General features: G+C 42.4%; 1 protein-coding gene across 11 annotated transcripts in view; it reads left to right on the top strand.

Moving 5' to 3' along the window:
- Positions 1–1,659: 1,659 nt before the first annotated feature.
- ppfibp2b (PPFIA binding protein 2b) overlaps positions 1,660–24,679 on the top strand; it is a 93,298-nt gene continuing 70,278 nt past the window's right edge. For 9 of the 11 annotated variants that reach the window (XM_061677253.1, XM_061677251.1, XM_061677246.1 and 6 more), the window contains exons 1-3: positions 1,660–1,838; positions 21,264–21,363; positions 22,860–23,068. In XM_061677253.1, coding sequence (XP_061533237.1) covers positions 21,282–21,363; positions 22,860–23,068 — 291 coding nt within the window. In that variant the 5' untranslated portion in view covers positions 1,660–1,838; positions 21,264–21,281. Of the gene's footprint in view, positions 1,839–9,796; positions 9,924–21,263; positions 21,364–22,859; positions 23,069–24,679 lie in introns of all 11 variants that reach the window. The other 2 variants (XM_061677242.1, XM_061677245.1) reach the window with 2 other exon arrangements.

Genomic DNA, 24,679 nt, shown 5'->3' with positions numbered 1-24,679 from the left:
GGTTGAAGTCATTAAGGTGGTTAAAAAGCTCCTCGGTGGAAGGGCCCTGGGGGTGGATGAGATCTCCCCAGAGTTCCTAAAGGCTCTGGATGTTTTAGGGCTGTCCTGGTTGACACACCTCTGCAACATCGCGTGGACATGGGGAACACTGCCTCTGGATTGGGAGACCTGGGTGGTGCTTCCCGTTTCTGAGAAGGGGTCCGTAGGGTGTGTTCCAACTGCAGGGGGATCATACTTATCAGCCTCCCTGGTAAGTTCTATTAGGAGTTCTACATAATGCTACTGCTTGAGTTAGGCTTACTGTTGTACTTTATGGGTGTTGGCCAATGCTATGTTTATTTTGACATACTCAGAAAGGATTTAAAGAAAAAAACAGTTACTTTTCAAATACCACAAATAGCCGCTCACACACACATGAACCACGTTCTCATACACACACGTCAACTGCCATGTACACATCCAGGTCAAATAAGCTTGCATAAGCATATGTCATATCCATTCACACACCATACTGAAATGCATTCTGAACATACAGTAAACACAAATCATACAAACATTCATACATACATGTTACTGAAAACATATTTTTGTCTTGGGAGATTTTTTTTATTTTAAGATAGATAGATAGATAGATAGATAGATAGATTAGAAAGAAAGAAAGAAAGAAAGAAAGAAAGAAAGAAAGAAAGAAAGAAAGAAAGAAAGAATACTGAATAATGTCCCTAACGGTCCCTCATAAAAAAGGTCTATTTCGCTCAAATGTTCAAATGTTCGCAAATCTGTCTGTTTGTCTTGCACAAATGTGAAGAGGGACACCAGGACAGCCGATTTTGTGATATGTGCTGCACGTGTCTAATCTGACTGCGATATATTAACATGATAACGAACCTTAACACAGAATGGATGTAGACTCAATGTTCAATAATTCAAAGTGATCCAAATCCATAAGCGAATTCCAAAGAATGTCACTATTAAACCATCCATCCATCCATTTTTTTAATTTGTTAAGAATCACAGAAGATCTGTGTGTGTGTTGCAGGGAGTCAAAAATTATTTTCACTGGCATGCTGTATAATAAATTGATGCCAAGTACTGTACTTGGTTGATTAAAGAAATGCAAACAAAAGAATCCATATGCTATGTGTACCACATATGTAGCTACCACTAGATGACAGCGTTGAGTCGTATACATCTAAATAAGTCCTTTTTGTAATCATCCTTGAAAGTTTATCCTGTGTATGAATATTTCCACAATATAAATGAAGGGGAAAATATAATCTTTACAATATATAGATAGGTAGATATCAATCACATGAGGGAATTTAAATAGTCTCAGCTGCAATATTCACCTATATAGTAACAATACGTTCAACCAACTAGAAACACAGTACAAATGTCACAAATGAGGAATTAATATATTACTATAACATTTCATCAAAGAAATGATGGATTACTAATAATTATGCAGTGCATTCGCTTTAGTTAAATCAACTTCAGTTAAATAATAATAATTTTAAAAAGTCGTGAACATTTAAAATGCTACATTTTGTTTTCCATACTATATAATTCGATGCTTCCGAAACAGCATGCTGACTGACGACGTTGATTCAGCAGCATCGACGAATTCCGAGGCGCCCTTGAATGCGCCGTGGCTGTCACATGGCAAGTGGAGTTGATGGAGCACGCGCTCCAGTTGAGCGGTTCTGCGAACTTCTTCGGCTCGCCTTGTGTGCGACACTGCCGTGTGTCACTTTGGGAATGTTTGTGTTGGCTCCTTTCTTCGAGAGGTGTCCCCCGAAACAACATTAGCTCGAGAGCCGTCGAGAAGAGACGCCTATGTAAGTAAAACGATACGGTTGTAAACGCTTGCCTTATTTTTTTTAATAGTGTTTTGAAACCAACGAAGATTAAAAAAAAGGTTAAGCTGTAGTCCCAGAAATAGGAAGACGATTTTGCATTTGACGGGAGCTTTGACTTTTTAGGAGGAATAATGACATCCAGTCCTGGCCGTGAAGTGTTGTCTGTATATACTCAGTAATTAATATGGCTTCACTGTAAGAGCAGAGCTGTCAATTTCGCCCATATATATAAATATATATATATATTTTTTTTTAATCCTGTGTTAAAGCTTACTATCCGAAACATAAACTTTTTCCTCAGCAGCAACAATCAGCGGACATTGAATTGTTCTTTTGTAGTTTTTTTAATTTTGTTTTTTTGGGAATTTCCTAATTCTCTCCGGGTCAGTGTTGAGCAAGCTACACTTCAGCTTTACAGATTCCACGTCTGTTCTGCAGGCGCCGTTTTAAAAACACAAACCTAGGCTATTGTCTTGCACAGTAACAGTAGCTAACACCATCAATTAATTACATTTGTTTTTTCCATGTTGAAAAAGAAGGCATGCATTTATTAAAGTGGTGATTATTTGGGGTCACGGCCATCTGCTGGAGTTGGGAGTTGGTAATGGTATATTATTTATTTTCCCCAAATCATACTTGGCCATTGACACATATTACCAAATTTTTTTTTGGAGGGAGGAGGGGGCTTGGAAAGTTTTTATGGGGCTGAAGTGTGTCTTAGATTACTCATTGCAACCCCTAGGATAGAAAACATAGACCCCCCCCCCCCCCCACTTCATTGTAACAAATGTTTATCCCAGTTTGCTCTTTCAGCTTTATGATATTAAATGATGTGTTGCTGCACTGACACATGCTGTGTAATTGCACAACATCAATTTCTGACACGGGAGAGCAAGCTTATACGCTTTTAGGGGAAGGGGGGGGGGGTGGGTAGTGCAGATCAAGACTAATGTGTGGCTCCCTTTGGTTGAAGCATCTGCTGCATCTTACATGTGAGATGTGTACACACCACAACACGCGGGACTTGAGAGGGCATCTCTTCTGTAGCAAAGCTAATTTAAAAGGGAACAAATTGAAAGGCCTCACTGTCACAGTGAATCAATTGAGGCCGCTTTAGGGTATGGCATCAGCATTTAAAAACAGCAGATGATAAAATGGGTGTTGAGATGTAGTGGCCCTAGATAAAAGCTGAAAAAAATGCAATCCATTGTACTGTGTAACGTTTATAGTACATGAATTTTCTTTCCTGTAGCCTTGTGCATATAATGTGCTCGATGCTGTAGCTAAGCAGACATGTACACTGGAATAGGGAATGCTCACTGTGATCAAAGCAGTCAATGTAGTACCTAGAGCAATGTTTACGATGATTAGTCTGTCATCTTCATCTCAATTGTGTGGTTTTACCAAAAGAAATTGACTGCTGTCTCTTGAGAGCAGAGCTGCTGAAGGATGAAAGAGAAAGAGAGGAACAGTGGAATAAAGGAGCCGGGTAGTTGCAACCGCGAACACAAAGTCTGCTAATCTGTAAGAAATAATCCTCCGTTTACTGTCGGGATGGAGTGTAAAAAAGTGAAAGAAAGAGAGAGGATGAAGCAAAATGTGAAATGACTGCAGTTTCTGAGCACTTATCTGGGAAAAGTGGGAAGGAAATGGGGAAAGCAAGGATGAGGAGAAAGTTTAGGATAGGGAATAAGTGCAAGACATGAGAAAAAAGCGTGGATATCACCCACTCCAGTCTTTTCCTTTTAAAGATAAAATGGTAATAAAATTAGAATTGTAACAGAGTTGACTTTGACCACAGTGTGGAAGACAATCTGTTCTGGCATGCCGGTCGAGCTCTGATTTGTTCATATTAAGTGTCAATCAACTATTTCCCCGAGTGAACAATGAAAATGGAAATGAATAGGAATTGAACTGGAAATAGTCTGTTCCTGGGTCAAACTGTTGCTATCATACAATCATTACCAACACAGGCAGTGGTATACCACACAATTTTAACTATCGGTACCTACCATTCTGTGAAGACGCATTACGGACACATAGCAGGGTCTGACGTTAAGCCTTTTTGAGCAGTGACCTTGAGCGGTACTCGAGTACAATACTTGGCTACTCTACCCACCTCTGGAGCGGACATCCTCTATTGCTACTCTTACGTTTAAGCAACAATTTTGCTCATCAGATCAGCCAGTGTCATATTTGTTGCACTGGTCTTTTGTATTTTCACGTTGAGGTGCTGCGGATCGAAGCACGTGTAACATTGGTGACAAGATCTGATCCTCTAGTACATCTTGTATTAATTGGGAAACGCACTTACAATTATCTAATTAGTTTACGGCTGTTAATGTTAAATGTATTAAGCAACGGAGCGATGTTAGGGATTATGTCACAACACAGAATGAACTAACTTCAAATTCAGAAATGACCAATACAAACAGAAAAATATTGTAGTTAATATTTTCCTGGAGGATGCATTTGGGATTAGCCTTTGAAGGTGGTAATAGTGAAAAGTAAAGTGAAACAGTGCCTTTGGTTTTGCATTTCTGTAAGTAAAGTGTGTCAAAATTATGAACATCCATTTTCTTAGCACCTCTCAGCATAGACTAAAATGAACATTTGACCTGGGGTTATTTATAACCAGTATCAATATCAAACCTATTAACTAAATGGCAATGTGTTTGGAGCTAACCCAATTGACTTAAAATTCATTAACTAATGTTTCAGCGGAAATTTAAACATAGGATTGTTAAAATAGTTATTTGTGACCGTTTTATCATGTCAAATGGTTTATATTTGCAACTTTTAAATTGACTTCCTGTTATAACCATGTAGCCTTTTATTTTGAAGGGTACGCACCCCCCTCCTGGAGCTGTCACCTTATTGTGGTGGAGGGGTTTGTGTGTCCTAATGATCCAAGGAGATAAGTTGTCTGGGGCTTCACGCCTCTGGTAGGGCCACCCATGGCAAACAAGTCAGAGGTGAGGGACCAGACAAAACACGCTCAAAGACCGCTTATGAAGAGTAAAAATATTGGACCTAGTTTTCCCTCCCCCAGACGCGGGTCACCGGTGCACCCCTCTGGAGCCTGGCCTGGAGGTGGGGCTCGAAGGTGCACCCATGGGGCCCGGCCGGGCACAGCCTGAAAGGGTAACGTGGGTCCCCCTTCCCATGGGCTCATCACCTGTGGGAGGGACCATACGCATCGGGTTCAGTGTGAGCTGGGCGGCGGCTGAAGGCAGGAACCTTGGCGATACAATCTGCGGCTCCAGAAGCTGGCTCTTGCGATGTGGAATGTCAACTCTCTGGCAGGGAAGGAGCCCGAGCTGGTGTGTGAGGTCCAGATGTTCCGACTGGATATAGTCGGGCTCGCCTCCACACACGGCTTGGGCTCTGGTATCAGTCCTCTTGAGAAGGGTTGAACTCTTTTCCACTCTGAAATTGCCCAAGGTGAGAGGCGCCGAGCAGGTGTGGGTATACTTATTGGCCCCCGGCTCGGTGCCTGTACATTGGGGTTCACCCTGGTGGACGAGAGGGTAGCCTCCCTCCGCCTTTGGGTGGGGACGGGTCCTGACTGTTGTTTGTGCCTATGCACCAAACAGCAGTTCAGCGTACCCACCCTTTTTGGAGTACTTGGAGGCGGTGATGGAGAGCGCTCCCGCTGGGGTCTCCATCGTTCTGCTGGGGGACTTCAATGCTCCCCTGGGCAATGACAGTGAGACATGAAAGGCCGTGATTGGGAGGAAGGCCCCCCTCATCAGAACCCGAGTGGTGTTCTGTTGTTGGACTTCTATGCTCATCACAGATGAGTCCATAACAAACATCATGTTCGAGCATAATGGTGTCCACACGTGCACTTGGCACCAGGACACCCTAGGTCGCAGTTCGATGATCGACTTTGCGGTTGTGTCATCGGACTTGTGGCCGCATGTCTTGGACACTCGCGTGAAGAGAGGGTTGGAGCTGTCAACCGATGTCCCCCTGGTGGTGAGTTGGATCTGATGGTAGGGCAAGATGCCGGTCCGACCTGGCAGGCCCAAACGTATTGTGAGGGTCTGCTGGGAACGTCTGGCAGAATCCCTTGTCAGAAGGTGTTTCAACTCCCACATCTGACAGATCTTCACCCACGTCCCGGGGGAGATTGGGGACATTGAGTCCGAGTGGACCATGTTCCGCGCCTCCATTACTGAGGCAGCTGACCGGAGCTGTGGCTGTAAGGTTTTTGGTGCCTGTCGTGGCGGCAATCCCCAAAGCCGTTGGTGGACACCAGCAGTGGTGAGGGATGCCGTCAAGCTGAAGAAGGAGACCTATAGGGCCTTTTTGGCCTTTGGGACCCCTGAGGCAGCGAAATGCAGCTTTGGTGGTCGCCAAGGAAAAAACTTGGGAGGAGTTCGGTGAGGCCACCGACTTAAGACTTTAAAACTTAAGGACAGCTTCGAGGAAATTCTGGTCCACCAGCCGCCATCTCAGGAAGGGAAAGCAGTGCACCATCAATGCTTTGTTCGAGGGGATGGGGTGCTGCTGACCTCGATTCAGGACGTTGTGAGTCGGTGGGCCAAATACTTCCAAGACCTCCTCAATTTTACCGACACGCCTTCCCAGGAGGAAGCAGAGTCTGGTGACTCTGAGACGGGCTCCCCTATCTCTGGGGTTGAAGTCACTAAGGTGGTTAAAAACCTCCTCGGTGGAAGGGTGGGGTGGATGAGATCTGCCCAGAGTTCCTAAAGGCTCTGGATGTTGTGGGGCTGTCCTGGTTAACACGCATCTGCAACATCGCGTGGACATCGGAGACACTGCCTCTGGATTGGCAGACCTGGGTGGTGCTTCCCGTTTTTAAGAAGGGGTCCGGAGTGTGTGTTCCAACTGCAGGGGGATCACACTTATCAGCCTCCCTGGTAAGTTCTATTTAAGAGTTCTGGAGAGGAGGGTCTGTCTGACCTACTCAATTCCACTGACACACCTTCCCATGAGGAAGCAGAGTCTGGGGTCTCTGAGGCAGGCTCTCCTATCTCTGGGGTTGAGGTCACTGAGGTGGTCCTGGCCGTGGAACAGTGGAACAGCTCTACACCCTCGGCAGGGTCGTCGAGGGTGCATGGGAGTTCGCCCAACCAGTCTACATGTATTTTGTGGATTTGGAGAAGGCGTTCGACCGTGTTCCTCGGGGAGTCCTTTGGGGTGTGCTTCGGGAGTATGGTGTACCGAACCCCCTGATAAGGGCTGTTTGCTCCCTGTACTACCAGGGTGTCAGACTTTGGTCCGCATTGCTCACGGTAAGTTGGACTCGTTTCCAGTGAGGCTTGGTCTCCACCAAGGCTGCCCTTTGTCACTGATTCTGTTCATAACTTTTATGGACAGAATTTCTAGGCGCAGCCGAGGCGTAGAGGGGGTTCGGTTTGGTGGCCTCAGTATTGCATCTCTGCTTTTTTGCAGATGATGTGGTTCTGTTGGCTTAATTAAGCTCCAAGAGAGCTCCAACTCTCACTGGAGCGGTTCGCAGCCGAGTGTGAAGCCTGGCCGTGCAACAGCGGACCAGCTCTACAGTGGACCAGCTCTACACACTCGGCAGGGTCGTCGAGGGTGCGTGGGAGTTCGCCTAACCAGTCTGCATGTATTTTGTGGATTTGGAGAAGGCGTTCGACCGTGTTCCTCGGGTGTCCTGTGGGGGGTGCTTCGGGAGTATGGTGTACCGAACCCCCTGATAAGGGCTGTTTGCTCCCGGTACTACCAGGGTGTCAGACTTTGGGCCGCATTGCTCACAGTAAGTTGGACTTGTTTTCAGTGAGGCTTGGTCTCCACCAAGGCTGCCCTTTGTCACTGATTCTGTTCATAACTTTTATGGACAGAATTTCTAGGCGCAGCCGAGGCGTAGAGGGGGTTCGGTTTGGTGGCCTCAGTATTGCATCTCTGCTTTTTTGCAGATGATGTGGTTCTGTTGGCTTAATCAAGCTCCATGAGAGCTCCAACACTCACTGGAGCGGTTCGCAGCCGAGTGTGAAGCCTGGCCGTGGAACAGCGGACCAGCTCTACAGTGGACCAGCTCTACACCCTCGGCAGGGTCGTCGAGGGTGCGTGGGAGTTCGCCCAACCAGTCTACATGTATTTTGTGGATTTGGAGAAGGCGTTCGACCGTGTTCCTCGGGGAGTCCTGTGGGGTGTGCTTCGGGAGTATGGTGTACCGAACCCCCTGATAAGGGCTGTTTGCTCCCGGTACTACCAGGGTGTCAGACTTTGGTCCGCATTGCTCGCAGTAAGTTGGACTCGTTTCCAGTGAGGCTTGGTCTCCACCAAGGCTGCCCTTTGTCACTGATTCTGTTCGTAACTTTTATGGACAGAATTTCTAGGCGCAGCAGAGGCCTAGAGGGGGTCCGGTTTGGTGGCCTCAGTATTGCATCTCTGCTTTTTTGCAGATGATGTGGTTCTGTTGGCTTAATCAAGCTCCAAGAGAGCTCCAACTCTCACTGGAGCGGTTCGCAGCCGAGTGTGAAGCGGCTGGGATGAAAATCTGCACCTCCAAATCTGAGACCATGGTCCTCAGTCAGAAAAGGGTGGCTAGCCCTCTCCAGGTCGGGGATGAGATCCTTCCCCAAGTGGAGGAGTTCAAATATCTTGGGGTCTTGTTCACGAGTGAGGGAAGAATAGAACGGGAGATCGACAGGCGGATCGGTGCAGCGTCTGCAGTGATCCGCACTTTGTATCGGTCCATTGTGATGAAGAAGGAGCTAAACCGAAAGTCAAAGCCCTCAATTTACCGGTCGATCTACATTCCAACCCTCACCTATCGTGACCGAAAAAACAAGATCCCGGATACAAACAGCCAAAATGAGCTTCCTTCGCAGAGTTTCCGGGCTCTCCCTTGGAGGTTGGCTGAGAAGCTCTGTCATCTGGGAGGGCCTCATAGTAGAGCTCCTCCACATTGAGAGGAGCCAGATAAAGTGGCTGGGGCATCAGATTAGTATGCCTCCTGGACGCCTCGCTGGTGAGGTGTTCCGGGCACATCCCACCGGGAGGAGACCACGGGAGCAACCCAGGACACGCTGTAGACACTATGTCTCCTGGCTGGCCTGGGAGCCATTATACCAGGAACATATTTGTGAGGTCACACACTGATGTTGGACGAGAAGGCAGGGCTCACTGTCCACTCGAAATCAACCCAAAAGTGTTCTATCGGGTTCAGGGCAGAACTCTGTGAAGGCCAGTTAAGTTCATCCATCCCAAATTCTCTCATCAATGTCTTTATGGACCTTGCTTTGTACTATGGTGCACAGATATTTTGGAACCGGAAGGCGTAATCCCCAATTTTACTGGATGAACTTGACTGGCTTGCACAATCATAACCTCAGCCCTATATCGTGCCGTGAAAAAGTATTGACCCCCTTTTTGTTATATTTTTGGATAGTTTCCTCACTGTGTTTAAGATCATCAAACAAATGTAAATATCAGACAAATATAACCCAAGTCATCTTAAACACTGTTTTTAAATAATAATTTCATTTATTAAGGAAAAAAAGGTTACCTGGGCATGTGTGAAAAACTAATGGCCCCCTAAACCTAATAACTGGTTGGGTCATCCTCAGCAGCAACAACATTTTTGATTACTTGCAAACAGACTTTAAGTTTTTCACATCTCCGTGGAGATATTTTGACCCACTCTTCCTTGCAGAATTGAATGGAGAAGAAAAGAATGGAGGGTTTGCGAGCATGAACGGCCTTTTTAAGGTCATGCCACTGCATCCACCACCATGTTTGAGTGTTGGTAGGATGCTCTTTTCCTGAAATGCTGTCCTACATTTATGCCAGCTGTAACGAGATACACACTTTCTAAAAAGCACACCTTTCATTTCGTCAGTCCATATAATATTCTCCCAAAAGTCTTGGGAATCATTCAGATGTTTATTTATTTATTTCTTTTGAAAGTAAGATGGGCCTTTGTTCTTTTTGGTCAGCAGCGGTTTTCGCCCTGGAATTCTGCCTTGGATGCCATTTTTGCCCAGTCCCTTCCTTTATTGCCACGAACACTGACCTTAACTGAAGCAAGATGTGGCGATTCTGTCGGAAATACTTTTGATGCAGGTAATGTAATTGGCGATACGTTTGTTAATAATGAAACAAACTCCACCATTGTGTCCATTTTCTCATCCTCTGTAATAAAATAGATGGCCATTATCGAGAGTCAACATTTCACAAAGTCCAATTATATCCCATTTGATGGCTTCTAGCTCATGTTGTAGCTCTTCTAGTCGAGAATCGTCCTTTAGCGATTTTGTGCATCATATCTTTTTTGCTTCTTTCTTGCTACGTCTGAAGATTGTCCTTTGGTTTGACCTAAAATGTTTGTAGGAGTAACCGTCTTCTGGTCTAGCATAGCCAAATCCATTGTCCGAAAGCAGCCATAATTAGCCCGGTGATTCTTAGCACCCTCTGCCGCCAAGCTTGTCTGCCCGCTGCCGTAGGCAGAGGCTCTTTGGCCGTCGGGGGATGAGGGCCGTGTTTTTTGTTGTACTGCCATGAAGAAGGTAATGGCCCCTAATCTGCCACGCTGGCCCAAAGCGTGTTGGCAGATTGCCCAAATTTAGTCCCGTAGTTTTATTTACAGTTAAGCCCCTAAGCGACGACAATGCATTGGGCATTTGGGGGAATATATATATATATATATATATATATACACGGAAAACATGATCCCATGTTGACTTAATGACAAAATGTGTACAGTTTCGGCAGTATTGCTTTATATGACAAACCAGATAATGTTCCATTAAAAAAAAGTCCAAAATGATGAAAATAAGAAAATTATGTTCTTTTATGTGTTCAAAAGTGTAACTGAGTTTAACCTTTTCAAAATCTCAGACAAACTAATAGCTTGTACCCCAACGTGGAGGTTTGAAGTCATATTTGGAAAAATGTCATGTTTGCGACTACAGCAAAATGGCACATGACCAGAGAGAGAGACAATCACAAGCGTTGGCTTTAGAACGAGGACGTAATAAGAAAAAACATTCTGAGCTTTTGTGGCTGTTTTTCAAATATAACTAAAATTGTGATCGTGGAAATTTCCAAAAGCAACTGTAATTTAACTACAGATTTTCTCCCAGTAATGTAATGGATTACAATTACATAAATTTTGTAATAAAATTAAATAATCTCGTTACGTGTAATTAGTGATTGGTTGACACAAGGGGCGCAGGGCTGGTAAGACCGGGTGGAGACAAAAACATCGCAACAAAACAGAGAAGCAACAAACGGGAGACACAGGAAAAGAAAACCAAAACTGAATCCCAAAATAGGAAACCGAAATGATCTGTACCGATGTCAAACTAAAAACCAAAAGATAAACAAAAGACAGATCATCACAGTCACTGTGGTGTTGCATGACATCTGCAAAATGGAATAGAGCTGCCTGCAGATCAGGTTGCTCCCTCATACTGTTATTTAGCCAACACTGTGTTGAAAATCATAACAAAAGAATATTGGTCCAGGTCTAGGCGGCATGGTGGACGACTGTTTAGCACATCTGCCTCACAGTTATGAGGACCGGGGTTAAAATCCCGGCCACGTCTTTGTGGAGTTTGCATGTTCTCCCCGTGCCTGCATGGGTTTTCTCCGGGTACTCCAATTTCCTCCCACATCCCAATAACATGCATGGTAGGTTAATTGACAACTCTAAATTGCCCGTAGGTATGAATGTGAGTGTGAATGGTTGTTTGTTTCTATGTGCCCTGCGATTGGCTGGCAACCATTTCAGGGTGTTTTCCGCCTCTCGCCCGAAGATAGTTGGGAAAGGCTCCAGCACCCCCGCGACCCTAGTGAGGATAAGCGGTCCAGAAAATGGATGGATGCTCCAGGTCTATATTCCGCAGCAATTATGGCTGTATAATTCTTGTGGAAGTGCTACAATATTTAACTACATTAGTTATTTTCTCTATTTTTCATATGGACAGAAGCACGAGTTCTTTAGGCTAGCTCTGTTATTTATTGACTTTTGAGGTTCACATCACCAGCTGCAAAGTGCTTCACTTAGCCTGGCCCCTTTGAGCAATGGGATTTTGCTTGAGTAGTGAAACAAGTGTGGATTTCAACCTTTAGCTGTAACATCCTACATTTTGAGTCTTTCTATGATCAGCACCCAAAATTGTACACCGATGCAAGCTCAAGTTGCTTAGTGTGGGGTAGGTGCATGTGGTAGGTAGTAGGTATCATTTACCCAAAACATCAACACGACAAATGTATACAACTTCATTCTGTGTGACATGATCTGCCATCTGATCTTCATGTGATGTCGTTCCCTCCGCTTTTGAGCAGGTCACTGTAACCTTCGTCTCATGTAGCTTAGGTAGCTCGGCCTGTAGTACAATACTTCAGTTTCAGAATTTTCATTTCCGAAGAGGTATGTGAGTTGTAAGAGTGTAGTTAGATCATAATGTACAACTTCTGTGTGGAATACACACCGGGTTTATGTACTTACACACTGGTTTTTACCACCTTTGACTTTCATAGTTATGAAATGTAATGCATTATTTAGATGACCTCATATCAAATTGGATGCAATTCAATTTGATAAGAAAACATCCGTGTGACAGTAAAAGGTTGACGTGCTTCTCTCTCTCTCTCTCTCTCTCTCTCTCTCTCTCTCTCTCTATCACTCTCTCTACGTATCTTTCTCTCTCATATGTAGCACGAGTGCTCTAAAAACACGTATTACAATTCACCCACAAATGCAATTGCGATTAAAACTCACACTGTTGAGACCTGACTTGATTCTTCCGTTTTCAAAATAACAATGCCCCTGTCATTATCTGAGTGCGGCTCTGTGTGTTCTCCTGCCACACAGCGTGTGCACACAATGGATGCCTGTGCATCGTACAGTGCCGTGAAAAAGTATTGGCACCTTTGTCAAATTCTTATGTTTTTGCATTATTTCCCCACTTAAATGTTTAAGATCATCAAACAAATGTAAATATCAGACAAATATAACCCAAGTGAATTTTTATTGGCGTTTCAGGGGAACTAGAACCTCTCTCATTCATTTGTTTTTTGAGATATGAGCCGTCGTTCGGCCAACTTTTTTTTTTTTTTTTACTTTGCCTTGTGAGTAAAAACATGAGCGCTGTATGGTGGGGGTGAACTCGGCTCACTTCAAAACAAGCAGTGGTGAGCTGAACAGATAGTGAAAAAAAGTTGTTTTATGTCACTCTTAGTGAAAGTTTACTGTTGAACTAAACATCAGACAAAGATAATTACAAGTGTATTCAAAACAACCATATAGCTTTGCTTTAAAGTCTGCTATCTTAATGGTAACACATAATGGGGAAAAACCATGCAGGCGAACAAATAGCATCCATGTGTCACTGTCATGTGATTTTTACGTGTTTTTATTAGGTACACACACAATTACAGTGTGCTATTTTATGTATTAAAAACATTTTTCAAAAATTGTTTTTAGGGGTGATGCTGCAACGGATTAGACTGGACTGTGTACGTGTTTAGGTATTTTATTTACATTTTTTTTGTCGCCTCGCTGTTTAGCAGCTACGACGGTCCGTCAAAATATGTAATAATTAGGGCTGGGTGATAATAAAATGCCATATCTTTTCCTTGATAATAGATGTCGATGGACGCATTCGTCCATGTTTTGACAGAAAGTAAAAAAAAAAAAAAGCTAATAATGTGGGTTTTTCTGCGCTGAACCAATAATGTGGGGTCACTAGATTGATGCAGGTCGATGCAAACACAGCATATCGGCAGCGACACGCAACAGGCTCTGTTTGAAGTCCACTGCTGCAGCCAGCGCTTCAGCAGTGTGAGAACACGCTCTTTAACGATGAGCCACCACCACCCGGAAAAATTGTGAGGTGGTACCAAATTCAGTATAGCTTTCTGGTGATCCACATGATCTGGATGGCGAGCACTTATCTACATATCTTTGCACATCCTGTTTTTTGACCAATATAGGTAAAAGCCAATAGAGATGATTTTCAGTTGAACTCAAGGATATAACGGAGACCATCCAAATCTTAAATGTCAGAGGTGTTGTTTTCTTGATGCTAATTGGTCAAGAGTCCGGTATCTCCTGTTGGCTTGACTACACACACACACACACACACACGCATGCATTTCGGGCCTGAGGCTTAGGTTTGGCCTCTAGCTGGTGACACTAATCCAAACAGGCTACATCAAAGTAGGAGGAATGGCTCACAAATATACCCCTTATGTGATGATGGGTGGATGTGACTATACTGCATTAATATTTAACTGTTCCTGTCCTTCGCACAGGTTCACATGCATACCGATTTTCCTGTACTAATAAGTTGACCTTTGTGAAGGTTCTGGTGAAACTGGAATTTCAAAGGTGATTGGTTCCCTTTTTTTTTTTGCAAATCACTGACTTCTCTGTAGATGTTTGACAAAAGGCCAAACATGGCTACATGTTGCAACAAAGAGGTGAAGTTTTATTTTGTTTTCTTGGTTTTCAGGTCTTACCCCCGAGGTTTTTCGGTAGTTGCATCTGAGCTTTCTCATAGCTAATCATTTATTATGGAGCATAATCTTCAGAGCGCAACATTTCTTGTACTTTACATCAAAAAATAGATTTAGGTTGAGCCTAATTGGTAAGATTATCATTCATTATCATATTATAAAGTAAACCTTCCGCTATTCACGGAGCATAGGGACCGAGCCCTGCACCAAATGTGAAAAATCGCTAGTAATTGATACCACCCTAAAAAGTTACATAATTGTCCACATGAATACAAACCAATGATGTGAGGATGTTGTGTAAAATGGAAATAAAAACAGGAGACAATGATTTGCAAATCCTCTTCAAGCTATATTCAATTCATTATACTACTCATGTTCAAATAAGTGATGCGCCAAAATGACAATTCTTGACCGAAACCGAACACTGAAAATGAGGAACCCAGGGCTGAAAACCAAAAGCCGAAACACTGAAAGAAATGATCAATCAATCAATCAGACTTTATTTGTAGGTGCTTAAAAAAAAACATTTGAACACAAAGCGCTTTAATCAAACCTGCCAATTATTAATTATAAAACTATGCCAATTGTTAGTACAATTGCATTTACAGCTGTGACTGCAGAGCTGCCAACCTGGAGAAAAACAATTATACTTATGAAAACTGTAACTTATTCGCGGCAGCGTTGACAATTCACCTTCACAACTCGGCATTGTATTTAACCGCGTTAGCTGTAGCTCTGCGACCATAGATATGAACACTAGATACGGCAGCGCGACGTAGCAGCCCTGCTAACCGACCTGCCTACGTGGCGGCCATGTTGGGGAGGTCGACGTTCCCATCAAAGGAAATGGACATTGACATTTAGTCGTACTTGCTCGTTTCTTAACAGATTTTCATGAGGCTTACTGTTTTCTCAACGCCAAAACATATGTTATTAATACACATTTGAAAAAAAAAAAAAAAAAAAAAAGCACCAAAAATATTTTGATATGTGAAAGGGACTCCTTGTCGTAATTCTACGGCCTTTTCCACAAACGTATGCAGCCCAATGTACCAGCATCCTTGGTCTTTTGGTATCCTTGCCGTTCACACACACGGAATGCACTGCCGACTTTGACCTCCCTAGCTTAGCGTCTCTATGGAAACGGAGCTCAAAATGCGTGTGTCGTAGCTACCTATTTAGATCTGCGGCTGGGACGGCGCAAAAATAGCCGGTTTGGGCTAGCCGCTAGCAATGATGCCAAAGCCGCAACTCATTCCAACATGCAAATTTGAATTATTGCAGTAATACAAATGTTCATCGTTGTTGTTAATGTGTGTGTTACCAATCAGCCCTGTCACAACAACACATTTTGCAGGACGATATAGTTTCCAAAGCTATCGCCATAAATGTCATTGTGTTTTTCGTATGCCTCTGAAATCATGAAAAATAAGGCCCGGTCTCGGGCTCCAGGACTGTGTGGTTGGTCTGACGAAGGCGCTGGAGATGAGCCCGTCGCCTCTGAATCAAATGTGTTCGCTACAGTCACCTATAGATATGGAGAGTAGATTCGCCAGCGCGCTGGAGGAGCACGGCTATCCGACGTGCCGATGTGGTGGCCAATGCATGGAAATTGAACTTTTTGTCAAAGTGTGTGCTATCAATACAGAATATTTTTTTTATAAAAAGTTACATGTATACAGTGCCATAAAAATGTATTGGCCCCCTTCTCAAATTCTCATATTTTTCCATGGTCTCCCCACTTTGCATGAGATCATCGGACAAATGTAAATATCAGACACACGGCTTGAGTCGCAGTCTCAACCTTTTTCTCAGTTTGTGCCATGAAAAATTTCATCTTGTCGCATTTGTTTTAATGGTTGAAATTTGCCTTTTTTCCCACTACAATCTCAGAGAGAGAGCGCAAGAGCGAGTGAGCAAGAGAGCTGTGTCTCCCTTTCAATTGTTATGAATTCCATTTAAGTTGAAAGCGACCTGCTGCCACATAATTAACCGCTTCTTCCAGATAGGACACGCTATTACCCACAGCATTGTCGCGTACATGCTGAAATTCCAGAACAGTCGGAAAATAAAGTAATTAACATCTAATACTTATATAATATACAGTATATAGCAATGCTTTTTCACGGCACTGTATACTTTTTTTTTTTACCTGTGAAAGGTTATTCCCAGTTCCCTTGTTGTGATTGTACAGCGTTCCATGCAACTGTATGCAGCACAATGTGCCGGCATCCTTGTTCCTTGAGTTTTCTTGCCGTCCACACACATGGAATGCACTGACGACTTGGACGACCCTATCTTAGCGTCACCATAGACACGGTAAAAAAATGGGTCGCTGCGGTGGAGCGAGCTGTTTCGCTCCTCATCTTGCGAGCTCGTTAGCTCGCGGGGCTAATGAACATAATAAACTTTCCCTTGAGTGTCTCTGTTGTGTGTAGGCAATGGACAGTATCAGATTCTGTCAGTACACTGGCTACTCGTATTTCTTGGGAGCCACCTGGTGCCTGTGGGCACCATGTTGGTGATCCGAGCTCTTGCGTAGCGCAATCTCCACGGTAGCGAAAAAGCAATTCTTCGAAGTCACAAAGGGAGGACGAGGAGTGGCTAGGCGAAGACGCGTGGTAGTTGATAAATATAATACATGTCCACACAAGACGCCGCGTCTGAACCGGAAATGAATACGTCACTTCAGAACGTGGGCAGTTTAAACGTTTTTTTATTATGAACAAATATTTGTTATATAAGATAAGATAACATTAAGAAGTTCCACAATGGGGATATTAGCATCGTTTGAGCAGCAATTGTGAATATAGGAAATATAAATATGTAATATAAATAGCATGCAAGAGAAGACGGAATTACGTACATTTCTTCTTCTTACATGTAAGTACATGTACGAAGACGAAATGTACGTAATTCCGTCAAGAAGCACATTGCACAAAATAGAGACCAAAACTATTGTCCATATGTAAACTATCCAATTCAGTCTATTAGCAATGGTATTTGTTTCTTTGTAAAACTTTCGTTTTTTAAATTTATTTTTTTTTTTTTTTTTTTACCAGGGTTGAAAACAGAATTGGTAAAGGTGAATTAATCCATAGTCACAGATATTTTTGGTGATGGAACGTCGAAAATCTCATACTGGCACTTTGATTCGGGCTGCAACTGTGTCCACCATTACAAGGTTGATGTGATAAAAAATATTAAAATGGCAAATATTGAAGCCATCATTTATTAACAATTATGTTTATGACTGTTGCACGGAAATTTTTGACAAAATTTTGAATATATGGAAATTCAGGGCGGCACGGTGCAAGACTGGTTAGAGCGTCTGCCTCACAGTTCTGAGGCCCGGTGTTCAATCCACGGCCCCACCTGTGTGGAGTTTGCATGTTCTCCCTGTGCCTGCGTGGGTTATCTCTGGGCACTCCGGTTTCCTCCCACATCCCAAAAACATGCATGGTAAGTTAATTGACAACTCTAAATTGCCCATAGGTGTGAATGTGAGTGTGAATGGTGGTTTGTTTGTATGTGCTCTGCGATTGGCTGGCGACCAGTTCAGGGTGTACCCCCGCCTCCTGCCCGATGATAGCTGGGATAGGCTCCAGCACGCCCGCGACCCTAGTGAGGAGAGGCGGCTCAGAAAATGGATGGATGGAAATTCAGAAATTTGGACAAATTGTTATGGAAATGAATTTTTATAGGTTGGGAGCTCTGCAGGTTGCAAGTTACAGAGGAGAGAGCCTGCAGACAAAACAGTCTTTGATTGTTACCTTTGGTAACCGTGACATGATTGTTTGCATAATGCCAGGGAACACCAACTGTTGCAGATGTTTCCCGGGATAAAAGACTCGATGAATTTGTTAGTTGAATCAGACTGTAATAAGTGCTGATAATTGTTAATAAATATGATATGAGTTCTCGGTGAGTCACTTTTAGAACCAAGTCATGTTGTTTTGGGTGAACAAGTTTTTCTAGAGGAACTGCTTCACTTGGAAAGAGGTGTGTCTGTGTGTGTCCAACATACTGTAACAAGTTCATTTAGGCAGTACAGAATAAATATAGCTTTCTGTCCATTTTCTAGACTGCTTTTCCACATTGGATGAGAGAAAGTCAATCCCCCAGGCCATTGCCAAAGACACGGCCATTGAGCATTTGGAAAATTATGCTTGGACTTCCAGGAAACTGGGCTTGTCTTAATCATCCATCCATCCATTTTCTGTACCGCTTATCCTCAGTATGGTCGCAGGCATGCTGCAGCCTATCCCAGCCATCTTCGGGGCAGAAGGCGGTGTAGACTCTGAACTGGTTGCCAGCCAATCGCAGGGCACATAGAAACAAACAACCATTCGCACTCACATACACACCTACGGGCAATTTAGAGTCTTCAATCAATCTACCATGCATGTTTTTGGGATGCGGGAGGAAACCGGAGTACCCGGAGAAAACCCACTCAGGCACGGGGAGAACATGCAAACTCCACACAGGCGAGGCCGGAATGTGTGTGCTCCTTAATCATACAGAATCTGTTGTAATAAATTGGAACACCTCATTCGAAGTTTTAGAAAATCTTTAACCTGCAGTGTTGGTATTGCGTTGCTGTCTTAGGGTGCGTTAACAAGACAATAACCTTGTAAAAATGTGAGCATTCTTCTTTACCTTTGTGAAAACCTTTACAACAGCATAGAATAATTTTTTTCTGCATTATTAATGTGAATGAAGACTGATAGTTTGGTGAAAGAAATAAATTAGTAAAAGTAGAAACATTTGACAGTAGCAGTTATAGAGTAAGGCCTAATTTTTATAGTCACATTTATTATCATATAGCCTATACATTGCAAAAAGGTGACATAAAATATAACAATAGCACACATGAGCTCCAATTTTGCCAATGGATGACTTGGTGAAAGCATTTCAATGGCTTCTCGGCTTTAGGGAAAAATGAAAAATCTCACAGTTCACCTCAGTGATCATGTTACACACACAAATACCACTCACAACTATTTCTGTCTTTCTGTACCACAAACACACAAACTATTCATACAGCCATCTAGGGCTGCAAATTATTATTTTAATAACTGATTAATCAGTTGATTATTTTTTTCAATTAATCCATGAATCTGATAAAAAAAAAAAATGTTAATTTCCATCCCTTCAATCATGAACAGGACCTTATTTCAAATTGACACTGCAGAAAATCCACAAATATAAATTGATTATGATTCCATAACATGTCAGAAAATACTCAAAAATGTTAATTTTTTTCCAAAGTAAAAGCAGATGTTTTCAAATGTCTTATTTTGATTAAACATGAAGATAGTCTGTTTTTTTGGAGGCATACAGAAATCTGAGAATATTTACTGTTGGGAGGCTGAAATTCTAAGGATTTGGACAATTTTAAGTTAAAGGTCTCGAAACGATTAATCGATTATTGAAATTGATTTATTGGCCAAGTATGCTCCATGACAAGCTAGGAATTTGTCTCCGCTAGTTGGAGCCTCTCTAGTATAACGGTATCCACGCAGGCACGGGGAGAACATGCAAACTCCACACAGACGGGGCCGGGATTTGAACCCCAGTCCTCAGAACGGTGAGGCAGATGTGCTAACCAGTTGGCACCGTACCGCCATTATTATCATTATTATTATTATTATTTTATCTTATGACAATTTGTATTGTTTCGAAGGTGAACATGCCATTCCACCCCATCATCTACGTTGATTCCTATGTACATACAATCACGCACAACCACATTCACAAATTTGTTTGTTCGTTTGTCTGACTCCTCAGTGAACAAATACTGTACCATTCACACTTAACACACATTTCTGTCTTTCTGTAGCTCAAACACAAAACAAACACAAGTATTTTATGGATTGTGTAATATGGCAAACAATAGACAGCATTGTTGATCACAAGCGTCTGTCAGCTCTGTTTTTAACTGGCGAGTCATGTATCAGCACATAGACGTCTGTTCAAGTCACAATCGCAGAAGCAACCGCAAGCATAATTGTGTGAAAGACTTGATTTTCTTGTTTGCATGCATTGTTGTAACACAAACACATCCACACCCCACTTGTGTGCACAAGTAGTTGGATTGTTGTCCTGTCAAGGTCATCTTTTGTCACAGTGGTGTTGTTCAAGTCTGTCTAAATTGGACCATCACTCTAAGGTTTCAATAAAGCTATGATGGTCTGGTAAATTAATACTAATATGGTTAGTGCCACCATCTGCAGCAGTTCACAAATTAGTAGTGAATTTGAACCCCCCAAAAATGATGGGGTCAAATTTGTAATGGCAGCATGTTACTGTCTGTGTGCAGATTGTCAGTGTGGGCTGTCACAGTGAGTTGTTACAAATGTTGATGAGCATTTGGATGATCTGTAGGGGGCTTGATTTCCCCAAAGCAAGATTACATCACATCCTCCCTTCAGTCTTTCAGTCCTTCATTATCATGTCTCTCTAAGTTGGGATGACAGTACGACAAGATGGGAGCCTTAAAGGAGGAGATGAGAGAAGTGGCAGACCATGACAGAATGATGGGAAATGATTTACTAGTGTATGGAAGTGAAGCCAGTTGCTCGTGAAACTAAATTACATAGCTTACTTCAACCACTCTGAATAAACAGCATGTATGAAAAAGGGTGGGTAAAAATATTCAAATCGGTGTAAAGTCTAGTAATTTTCTTGCAGGGCAATAATTTGACCATCCTCCATTATTTTCTATGACCACGGAGTTGTTTTTTTAAGTGGTAACTCCAGCCATAGTTATGCCAAACAACGTATTGCCTGCTAAACAAATTGCTTAGGTTAATCAATGTAGCAACTTGCCTTGCAGTGTTTAAAGGGGTCATTTTCTACTTCTAGTTTCAACCATTGAAGAAATTTTGGAGAAAATTATTTGCTAAAATAACTTTAAAAATGTTGTTTCTTCTGCAGACGCATATCTGAGGTCTAATGCTGCCCACCATTATCATGGAAACTGAGGCTAGTCACATGCTTGAGGCAGCTCTGGAGCAGATGGATGACATTATTGCAGGTATGGAACTACTAAGCCATACCATCTTTTTCTCATTTGGTGTTTGTGGAAAATGTTGTCATGCCATGTTGTAGATCTTAAATCTCATTGGTGATAAAAACATCAGTTTAATTTTCTGATAAAGATGTATTGTTTAAGTTATTGTATTTATTGTTTTTTCAATATTATCATTCAAACTGTGAGTAAGTACATGATGCCTGCATACTGCATGTACATCTGTAAAATGTTGCTATGACCTGTGCAACTGTCATCAGCAAGGTTTAACTATGGGATTAATGTTTACAGTCCATAAAAGGAAACTGTAAGCTAATTTAGCAGTCGCAGAACATAATTTTCTCTGACTGTATACTTTTGATATATTTCATGACGTTTAGTTTAAGAACTGGACCAACCACAAATTTACCAATCAATCTTGTTCAGACTTTCATGCAGTGGCTTTGTGTGGGTTCCCAGCACCCAGGGCCAGTCGTCTACAGTGGAACCTAAATAAAACGGACCTTGATATAATGGATGTCAGATAAAACAGACCGTCGGGACTGAACAGTGTGTCCAAAAATAGTTTCCATTTGTCCCTTAAAATGGTCTTGACCAAGTCTGTCAGTTCCAGAGATGTCCAGTGTGGTTTCTTGGCGCTGTGGCGCAGTGCAGGGAGAGAATGGGACTGACGTATTTCCAGGTCACAGATATACAATATGACTAGATCCAATTCCAAAAGGCGTGCCTACGTGGCGGCCATGTTGAATGCGGGGCTTTGACGTGGCGGCCATGTGGTGATGGTTATATCTATTGTCTATTGTACGTAGAGCACTGGCAGAGAGAGAGCGGCATGGCTGCGGTGTTAACGCTGAGGAATACAAAACAAGTCTTTGGACTACATGCTATTTTTGGTACAGTTACAGTTTTATTTTGTCAAGCCGTTCGCCTTTGGCAACGGATTTTGAACTAGGAAGCACACTTTATTCCTTACTTATGAAAGCAACTCGCCTATGACGAGTACTGTACATCAACAATGTCACCATGACCAAGCAACCGGCGTGGTAAGTTTAGATAAAATATGAACCTTTCAAACATTTTCAAGCTTTTTTCTAAATATATTTACAGTAATTTTGTACTTTACTGAGTTTTTTAGGCCACAAAAAAACTACAAAACAATAATTTTGTACTGTACAGTAAGTTGGGTGCAAAGGGCCTCGAAAAAAAAGTGCTTCAATGTAACGGACAATCAGTTATATCTGACAAACTTCCGCCGCTATTAGTATGTGCTATCGAGGTTCCATTGTGTTTGTGCAATAGTGACCCCAAGTTAAGCGCCCGTCGTAATATCTTAATGGATTCACACAAGTCATGTTTAGTTATTTTTGTACTGCAAATATTGTGTTGATCAGAGAATAAACTTATCAGTTGGGCTGTTCTACACTGAATAGAATATTTATTTCAGTGGTATTCCGGTATTGAATGTTTTTACTCCTCTTCTTCTTTACCGCATACATCTTCAGGTTCAAAAGCAGCAGCGCTGGAGCTCACGAATGGCGTGTATGACCTTAGTTCTGCCATCAGCTCCAGGCCAATGCAGGTCATCCAGTTAGCTGTGGACCTCAAGCTTGCTTTGGAGCTCCAGGAAAACCAGAAAGTCAGAGTGCGCCTCAGAGAACAGTTGCCCACAGAAACAGCAAAGGTTCTCAAAGACTGGCTCCAGAGTGGAGATGTGAGTACATTGTGTACTTGAATGTCACCTCCTTCTTAACTATCATCATTCCTTATGTCAGGGGTGTCCAAAGCGGGCAGCAGCTCTTTAAAGACACACACGTGCAAAAAACAAAACAAACAAATTTGCATCTTTGCTTGTGAATGACTGACCAATTCAGGGAAGCTCCTTTTCTACCCAATCATGGCACCCACCTGTTCCCAATTAGCCTGTTCACCTGTGGGATGTTCCAAACAGGTGTTTGATGAGCATTCCTCAACTTTCTCAGTCTTTTTTGCCACCTGTCCCAGCTTTTTTGTTGCAGCCATAAAATTCTAAGTTAATGATTATTGGCTAAAAACAATCAAGTTTATCAGTTTGAACATTAAATATCTTGTCTTTGTAGTGTATTCAATTAAATATAGGTTGCACATGATTTGCAAATCACTGTATTGTGTTTTTATTTATGTTTAACACAACATCCCAACTTCATTGGAATTGGGGTTGTATAAATCCATCCATCCATTTTCTGAACTGCTTATCCTCACTCGGGTCATCGGTGAGCTGGAGTCTACCCCAGCTGACTCTGGGGGATAGGTGGGGTACACCCTGAACTGGTCGCCAATGAATCGCTGGGCACATATAAACAAACAACCCTTCGCACTCACATTCAGTTAACCTACCAATGCATTTTTTGGAATGTGGGAGGAAACTGTAAGAATGGGCGATCATTCATGTTAATGTTATTTAAAGATTTTAGCCTTTGAATTGGTGGCTGGGCAAAGAGTACTGTATGGATCAAGTGTGCAATGAGGAAAAATCAGTAGCTGATCATCTTGTGTTGTTGAATTGTGTGCTTATGCCTCAGGACAAAAAAATACGGTTGAAAAAAGCACCTATATAGTACATACATTCTGATCATCTACAACCATGATTTTGAGTAATTTTTACATATCTGGATTACAAGCTTGTCTGGATATCTCTGTGAATAGGAGTTTTGTTCAGTTTCACATGGGACAAACCACCTCTAGTGACGCATGACTTGCATAAGTAGTCAATTTGGATATTTTGCATGAAGATGGTCTTTGAGAAATAAAGTCAGCTGGTGTTAACAAGTAACCACAACCTATTTTCTACTCTGGATTAATCTGTTCATTCAACATGTTGTGTTTTTTTTTTTTTTTTTTTTAACCTAAAGTATGTTTTCATGTTACTTTTACATACATTTACTTCTGAATAAAGTGCAGTTGGAAGTAAAAGTGATGAGTCAAGGAACAAGCCACGTGAATTATCTAGCAATCACTCATTTAGTGTTTTCACAGTCCAGAGTCAGTCAATTGCAGTCCGGTTAGACAGGGTCAACTGGATGGTCAGAGGGAGGTGAGGAATTTTGCTACTGTGCTACCGAAAGGCTATTTATTTTCAGCCCCTGGAGTTCTGTTTGTTCTGCATTCTTTTTGTTCCTTAGTAATCTGCTATTTTTTATCTCATGAATTAAAAATCAATCAATCAGTCAGTCCATTCTGTATTGGTCTGTTGTGGTAAAGATGTTATGGTTTGAAGCCAAAGGTGTTAAATTGGACCCAAAAGCAAACTGAAACAGAAGAAGTCCTGGGAAGGGGTTTTAATGTC

This window comes from Phycodurus eques, chromosome 5 (assembly GCF_024500275.1).
Source record: "Phycodurus eques isolate BA_2022a chromosome 5, UOR_Pequ_1.1, whole genome shotgun sequence".
NCBI classification, from domain to species: Eukaryota; Metazoa; Chordata; class Actinopteri; order Syngnathiformes; family Syngnathidae; genus Phycodurus; species Phycodurus eques.
This window is presented reverse-complemented; position numbering and strand designations above follow the sequence as displayed.